Here is an 8,613-nt window from a genome sequence, read left to right on the forward strand (position 1 = left end):
GTGTGTGTGTGTGTGTGTGTGTGTGTATGTGTGTGTGTGTCTAAGAGATACTCAAAGATCCATGTATCTTTTTAAAAATTTTACTGACTTCTAAAAACACAGCATTTGGGCCGAATGTCAGTAGTTTATATGTGTCTCTGGGGACATACAGGACATCAGGGCCAAGCACAGAGTGACTGGATCACTGATTCGTTCCAGGACCGCTGAGCTTTGCCCGGGTGACCACCGCACGTCCAGGGGCCTGGGCAGAGCTGGTGGAAGGTCTCACGCCAGGTGGGGTCAGAAGCCCCGCCCGCCCCGCAGCCCGGCCTCCAGGCATACTCACTTCCTCTGGTTGTCCGTCAGGGTGATGCCCTGGGCTGACACCTTGAAATGCACGACCGTGGACAGAGGAGGCGGCTCTTGGACCAGGGTGACGCTCAGGGCCTTCTGGATGGCTTGGTGGCCCGTGAGGGACTCCATCTCCACGGAGTTCAGATACCACACGTTGCAAGCTGGAAGACCCAGGGGGAAGCGGCGTTAACGCGTCTGCCAGACAGGAGGGCCCCGGGGTTTATGAACAACATGCACATGTGTGTGGCCACGTATGTCTGAGGCAAACGCCCTTTACCCCTAATTCCAAAGGTGTGGAGCGACCCAGAGACGCACACGCACCGAGGCCAATGCGGAAAATAACACCCCGTCCCCCCACCGCAACACACAACCCCCTGCACCGGAGCCAAGGAAACTCCTCCCACTGGCCCAGGATGCATCTCCAGCCCTGCAGCATTATTTACACCTGGTGTCCCAAGGGCGGGCTGGAGGCACCCTCTTCAGTCTCAGCGTGGGTGTGGGTGGGATAAGAACCCAACCACACCTGCAGTTAAGGAAACGTCCCCAGAGGGAAGCCTGCAGCCTGGAACCCCAAATATCCACCCTGCACGGAGTTCTGAAAGCAACAGGCATCCAGAAAGAGCTGCTGCGAACGAATGACTTGCAGTGACTCAGAACACAGTCTGCGTGCAAAGAGCTGGGATGGCTTGTCCTGTCCACATGCTGCCAAGGGGGCTGGGGGCTTGTCCACCGCCATCTCCCCTTGGGGAAAGCAAACAGCTGAGTGTGAACGAGACTTTGTAAACAGACTGATGGCCCTTTGAGCCTGGATCCCTGCAGCTCAAGCAGAAGCTAACGTGGGACTTCGAGGCGTGTGACATCTGTGTGACTGTGGGACATTCAGACTCTCCCTCAAGTTCAGTCCTGCAGGAGCTGTGGCTTCGCCTGGCCACCCACCAAGGACGTGTCCCCCCAGGAACAGAGCCGCTCTTGTTCCCCGCTCTGACGGATGCAGCCTCTGCAAGTGAGTGGGCTGTCTTAACTCCATCTCTAAAGGCCTTTAGATTTTCACCAAACAGAAAAGAAAAAGCTTCCCCTCGACTGGAGCAATAAGGCGAGCGCTGTGCCCTCGCCTGCACCATCTTCCTTGGGAGAGTCTCCCGGATGCCCAGCCTCGGACAGGCTCCATCTCCACCCCGACATCTGAGACTCAGAAGCAGTCACACCTGTCGGCAGGTGTGCTGCCACGGGCCCACGAAGGTGGGTTAAGAAGAACGGAAATAACGTACAAAGTCCCTGGTGTCAAGGTGCAGGGCCGCTTATGAGCTGCTAGCCCTCTGTTCTCTCCATGGCCAAGGCGACAATCCACAGCTACTTTTTAAGAAGATGAGAAGGTCTGAGGATTCGGAAACTTCCACTTCGATGAGGACACGATGATGGAGAAAGAAAGCAAGGCCTGGGGTTCGTGTAACAGATTCATCAGAAAAACGAGGCCCCTCCCTTTACCCTGGATGGGGGCGTCAGAAGCGGGCAGGCCGGAGCCCTGCTGACCTGAGCCGGGAACAGCTACAATCCTTTGATTTGCCGGAAGAGGCCTGAGCGGAAAGGCTGAGTCTTGAGGGAAGGTGGGAGATACCAGAGAAGCGCCCAAGAAGCAAGCAGCCCCAAAGACGGGCGACGGTATCTCCTGGAGTGTCACTTCACGGCTCCCAACGCGCCCAGGAGAAAGATCGAAACGTGCTGGAAACGCCAGACTTCCCCAAAAGCATGTTAACTGAGAGTTTCATCCCAGACACCAACTTCCCTCTATAAAGTTTACTGAACAAGTCACTTTTACTCTCTGAAAAAGAGCTTGGTATTTCACTCCTTTAATTATTAAAATGACATTGTGCCATTAAGCAAAGTCTTCAAAGAAGTTCTCAAACAAAACAGTTTTCATTTCTCCGAGGTCCACCTAACGTGGCTCATTCATTAGGACACCTACTCTGTGCCAGGCCTCAACTAAACATTTTAGACAGACTATCTCATCACATCTGCACCAGGGTCCTATGAGGAAGATCCTGTCATCATCCCCAATTTACAGATGAGGAAACTGAAGTGTAGAGGAATATGCCAGAAGCCTGGCAACTCCCCAGGGGCTTGCCGTGACGCCCAACCTTCATGCTGGCTCCTGCAGTGCTGAGAGAGGACCACCAGGTACCAGGCGCCAGGTAGAGAACACGGGCTCAGGAAGAAATTTCGCGTAACATTCCTGAGGGTGAGGTGTGATCTTTTTTTTTTTTTTTGAGCTGTGCATTTTACTTCGAGACATTCCTCAGCCATAATGAGGCCCGTCGGCAGCCCCATGTGATTGTCCTGACACAGTGGCATCTTTTAAGCCACTGTCCCTCCTGCACATTTTGAGAGGCAGGGAGAAATCAGAGAGCCCTCCCTGAACGGCTGAGTTGCCGTGGCCACCGCTGCCCTCTCCGTGCCCTCTTGTTCCAGCCGGCGGCACTGCCCCATCTGAGGACGCCGGGCAATGAGACACCCCGGGGAGCTGCAGGGCCGGAGGCTGACCTCCACTTCAGCTCCTGTCTGAACTGGAGGGGTCTACTTGTGTCGTCTCGGGAAAGAGGGTGAGTTGGCAAAAGTCTTTAAAAGTGCAGTTGCCCAAAGCTTTGATGAAATCAGGTGCTTTTATGAAATGCTCACGTCAACCAGGACAGCCTTTCTGGAAGATGATTCGGCATTATTTATCAGGAAGATCAGAAGACCTGCCTGCACTCGGTAACCTGGAGGTCCCGCTCCGAGAGGCCTGAGACAGGAAATATTCCATAACCAGCTGAGGCAGCTAACCTAGAGGTGAAGATATTTGAGCCACATACTCCTTTGGTGGGAAGTCAGTTGGAAACAAACTATGTCCAAAAGGAGGGGAATGGTTAAATTAGCCCCTCGACGGAATACCAACTAACCAGCAAATGGGGATCACGCACCCTGTAGAGCAACCTGGAAAAATGTTAGCGGTTTCCGGGAAAAGCAGAATAAAACTATCTGTGCCACGATGAGACCTATGCAATAAAGGGCGTGTGTGCCTACGAACAGTTGGAGGTGTGCCTGGAAAATGTAAGACGGTTTGAATTTCGGCCTTTGATTTCATTAGTATTACTATAATGATACTCATGCAGTGACAAAAGAGAAAAAAGAAAATTCTGATCTAGTCACAGTGAAATCCCAGAAAATTGGCACAAGCTGAATCTAGAGTGGGCGCACGTCTGCCACGACCCAGACTCCTGCTGCCTTGTAGCAGCACAAATGGCCTTTTGAGAAGGAGTGGCTAAGCAGGCCCGGGGGGCGTCTCCCCCCGACGCAGAGCGGCATTGTCCCTCCTCGGAGCAGAGGGGAGCCCTCCCTTCTCCCAAGCACGTCTGGGGCAGCCCTGCGGGGCACATGCCAGCCCCTTCCCTCCCCAGCAGAGGACAGGTGGGCCTGCTGTGCTTGTCCCCCGGGGCCTGGCCCCTTACGGCCAATTCCACCTGAGGGTGCGTAGCTGTGGTGTGATGTTGAACGGGAGAGCGCCCGTCAAACCCGCGGCGGGAAGCGGAAGTGTTAAGAAGGTCACAGGTTCTCAGCCAGCCCTACCGCTGCCAGAAATTCAGAAATTCAGAAATTCAGGCCACAGTCCAGAACTCAGAAAAAGGAAGTAATGCAGAAAGGGAGCCTTCCAAGTGCTGTTTGTGGTACTGAGAAGTTAGAAGCACGCTAACTGGGCAACCGTAAGGGGTGGAATCAGCCGGTGGACGGTTCCTCAGCCACTGAAAGTGAGACCTAGGCTGTGTTTGCAAAAAACATGGGTAAACCCCTTATGCTAAGGGGGAAAAGGAAAACAGTCAGTGGTTGTACCTGGGTGACAGGTCTCTGAGGAATTCATTTCTCCCTTGCTTTTCTGTGTCTTCCTTTTTTTTTTTTTTTTTTAAACTGGAAGAATTCCTATTACTTTTATAAAGAAAACATCCTTTACAGTAGGGTACGTTAAAGACACAGCCCTAACGTTTATGGGATATCGTGTGGGGTCTGGTGCCAGGGCCTTCGGCTGCATTCCACTGCTTCAACGGAACCAATTAAGAGCTGACACTAAAAACATAAACAGCAATACTTTTAGAAACTGGAGCAACTCATAATGGCCTCGGTATCAGATGAAAAGGGATTAAACTGAAGAGAACCGCGTGCTGGGAGCTGCCCAACTCTGCAGACACTCCTGAGTGTCAGCGCCCCACCTCCACGCAGAGGAAACGGGCCAGGGAATCTCGAGGAGCCCTTGCAGGGCCAGGGGTCTGGGATTCTAAGTGAATTCACACAACAAATGAAACTTAAGTTTAAGGGGGAAAAGAACCACTCAGTTTCCTTAAGGTGATCAGAGACCGGACAGCCCGATCACCTTCCCACCACGGTCACCCTGCACTTTTTTAACCAACAGCTAGGAGCCAGCCCTCTCTGCAGCATCCTCAGTCTTCCAGCTGCATATCTGTGTCCTGACTCGATTCCCTGCCTTGTCAGCCGTGAAGGTATTAGCTGGATAGAAATGTAAACCTTTTGATGTGTTTTAGAAACAAGAGACTTTAAAAGGACATAAGCTCAAGGCAGTCATAATTTAACCCCCATACATAAATGCCCAATCAGATGATTAAATAAGACCTCCAGGTTCTGCGTGAAGTCCTGTCCCTGGGAGGCTCACCCTTTAAAAAGGCAAAGCATTCAGAGTTACTGATACGTGCCATAGATTATTTGAAAAGATGATAGAGTGTAACTAAACATCATAAGCCAGAGCAGAAGAAAAAGCTTTAATATCTAAAAATAAAGGCTATCATAGTTCCTTATTATGATCAACTAATTCATTGATTCATTTACTAATTCAACATGTATTGGGAAAATGTTAGGTAACAATGAAGCTTAAGGAGAAACATGAAATGCTGCTTGTGATGAGATGATGGTGAACCAAAGTGCAGAACCCAGAGGCGTTAAGTGCCCCAGTGCTAACTGCCTGGGGTGGGTAAGCAGGGCTGTAACCCTGAGACACCAGGTGGTGCCCCGATGGAGGCCCAGGCTCTGCCAGCCTCGCAGGGCACGTACTCTGGAAGGGTTTGCTGCCATCATTCTGGAGCACTTCTCTTGAATGAGGTTGATACATGAGTTGCAATTTAAAAATCATTAATGACATGTTTAAAAATTTTTAAATACATTTTTTAAAAGGTGCAGTTGAGGCAAACATGTCAATCGGAGCAGACCTGATTTCACGGCCCACCTCCAAGGTCAAGTGCATGGATGAGCAGTTCACCAGCAAGGCCTGCAGCAAAGTTCAGCATGTTCCCCACAACTTTGCTGGGACCCGGAGACATGGGGACAAAGCTGCTGCTTTAACGTAAGGTAGCAGTGAGCCCTAGTGGGCTCCAGGGACCCCCGAAACAACCTGGGGGCTGTGAGCTCATGGTCTCCGGCGTGCGGACACTGCCTCACAAAGCTGCCGTGGGACCAGACCTCTCAATCGTGTCTAAGTAGGAAAAGGATGAGGCCACTGCACAGCACAGGCCACTCCTCTTGGGCCAATAAAAGTGTTTTTACATGAAAGCAGAGTGGTAGGAACACAACCACAGCTTACGTGACCACGTTACAGTTCCCAAGGCATTTTCAACATCCTATTCATCTGGTCCTGCAGCCACTGTGTCGGGGAGAGATTATTATGATTATGTTGAGGTCTGCATGGCTAAGTGACCTGCCAGAGGTTGAGCCCCAAGTAGCAGGGCCTGGACTGGAACCCAGGCTGGATACAGGCAGATGCTTCCTTTTGAGGCTTCGAGTTCTAGCATGCTTGCTATATCGGACAAACTCCCGTCACCTTTGTTCTGGCCACGGAAAACTTATCCTTTAAGGATAGTCTAAGAAGAGTTCAACACTAAAAAAAAATTCCTTTTGAAAACAGAGAGATTTTACTTTAGCTGGGTAATAGAGTCAGTGATGTATAGTTTTACAGAGAAAAACTGCACAGACGAATAATGCAAATTGTACAGAGGAAGCAACAAGAAAATACCTGTATCTGCATATTCCATCATTACGGAGTCACAGCTATAAAGTACTCTACAGACATGAGGCACAGACAGAAAGAAGTATTTCTAGTCAGTCCTCCCGCAGACTCAGAGACTCCCTCTCCAACATTTCTGAGAGTAAATGTCTACCTTGAATGAAAGACCTCCAGTGGGGGAACTCAAGGTTTGGAGACAGTGTGCCCCATAATTCTCTCCAGCTGTGTCCCTCCCTCACAGCCACACACCCACAAGAGCCCTGTGGTCTCTGGCTCGTCCACAACCCTCTTAAGCTGGGGTCACTAGGACTGCATCTAATGCTGCAAAAATGACCTGGCCTGAAACTAATAGGCTATTACAGCAAGGTTGCAGGATACAAAGTGAATACACAAGTCAATCACTTCCCTATATAACAGCAGAGAACAAGTGGAATTTGTAGTTAAAAACACAATCCCGGGCTTCCCTGGTGGCGCAGTGGTTGCGAGTCCGCCTGCCGATGCAGGGGAACCGGGTTCGTGCCCCGGTCCGGGAAGATCCCACGAGCCGCGGAGCGGCTGGGCCCGTGAGCCACGGCCGCTGAGCCTGCGCGTCCGGAGCCTGTGCTCCACAGCGGGAGAGGCCACAACGGTGAGAGGCCCGCGTACCGCAAAAACAAACAAACAAACCAACGAACGAACAAAACAAAATCCCATTTATATTAGCACCCCCAAAATGAAATACTTAGGTATGAACCTAATACAATATGTATAAGATCTATATGAGGAAAACTACAAAACTCCCACAAATAAAATCAAAGAAGTAAATAAACTAAATATTACACTTTCATGAATAGGAAGACTCAATGTATAATTATGATGTCAGTTCTTCCCAACTTGATCTGTAGAGTCAATGAAATCTCAGTCCGAATTCCAGCAACTTACTCTGTGGATATCAACAAACTAACTCTAAAGTTTATATGGAGAGCAAAAGACCCAGGGCAGCCAACACAATATTGAAGGAGAAGAACCAAGTCAGAGGGCTGATACTACTTGACTTCAAGACTTACTATAAAGTGACAGTAATCAAGACAGTGTGGTATTGGTGAAATAATAGACAAATAGATGAATGTAACGGAATAGAAAGCCCAGAAATAGACCCATATAAATAGTCAATTGATCTTTGACAAAGGAACAAAGGAGATACAGTACTGCAGAAACAGTCTTTTCCACAAGTGGTGCTGGAACAACTGGACATCCACGTGTGAAAAAAACTAGACACAGACCTTAAACCCATCACAAAAATTAACTCAAAATAGAATGGATATAAATGTGAAATGCAAAACTATAAAACTCTTAGGAAAAAATTTAGATGACCTTGGGTTTGCTGATAACTTTTTAGATACAATACAAAAGACATGATCCATGAAAGGAAGTATTGATAAACTGGATTTCATTAAAATAAAAAATCTTTTGCTCTGAGAGACACTGTCAAGAGAATGAGAAGACAAGCCACATCTTGGGAGAAAGTATTTGCAAAAGACAAATCTCACAAAGAACTGTTATCCAAGATATACAAAGACCTCTTAAAATTTAACAGGAAGAAAACAAACAACCCTATTGAAAAATGGACAAACAACCTCAACAGACACCCTGCCAAAGAAGATATGCATATGGCAAACAAGCACAGGAACAGATGCTCCTCCACGTCCTATGTCATCAGGAAAACGCAAATTAAAACAACAAGATACCACTAAACACCTATTCTGGATGGCCAACATCCAGAACGCTGACAGCACCAACTGCTGGTAGGACGTGGAGCGACGGGAGCTCTCACTCATTGCTGGTGGGGACGCAAAATGGTGCGGCCACTTCGGAAGACAGTTTGAGGGTTTCTTACAAAATAAACATACTCTTACCATGTGATCCAGCAACTGTGCTCCTTGGTATCTGCCCAAAGGAACTGACAAATACGTCCACACTGAAACCTGCATGTGGATGTTTATAGCAGTTTTATTCATAATTATGGAAATGTATAAACACTCGAGACGTCCTTCAGTGGGTGAATGGATAAACAAACTGTGGTACATCCAGACAATGGAATATTACTCAGCACTAAAAGGAAACAGCTCCCAGACCATAAAAAGACATGGAGGAATCTTAAAGGCATACTACTAAGTGAAAGAATCCAATCTGAAAAGGCTATGTAGGGCTTCCCTGGTGGCGCAGTGGTTGAGAGTCCGCCTGCCGATGCCGGGGACACGGGTTCG

At 48.9% G+C, this 8,613-nt stretch overlaps 1 protein-coding gene across 3 annotated transcripts in view; it reads right to left on the reverse strand.

Moving 5' to 3' along the window:
- TNS3 (tensin 3) overlaps positions 1-8,613 on the reverse strand; it is a 58,440-nt gene that overhangs the window by 6,344 nt on the left and 43,483 nt on the right. For all 3 annotated transcript variants that reach the window (XM_028490252.2, XM_028490250.2, XM_055085115.1), the window contains exon 9: positions 326-494. In XM_028490252.2, the coding sequence (XP_028346053.1) occupies positions 326-494 (169 nt within the window). The remainder of the gene's footprint in view (positions 1-325; positions 495-8,613) is intronic.

This window comes from Physeter macrocephalus, chromosome 5 (genome assembly GCF_002837175.3).
Source record: "Physeter macrocephalus isolate SW-GA chromosome 5, ASM283717v5, whole genome shotgun sequence".
Taxonomy (NCBI): Eukaryota; Metazoa; Chordata; class Mammalia; order Artiodactyla; family Physeteridae; genus Physeter; species Physeter macrocephalus.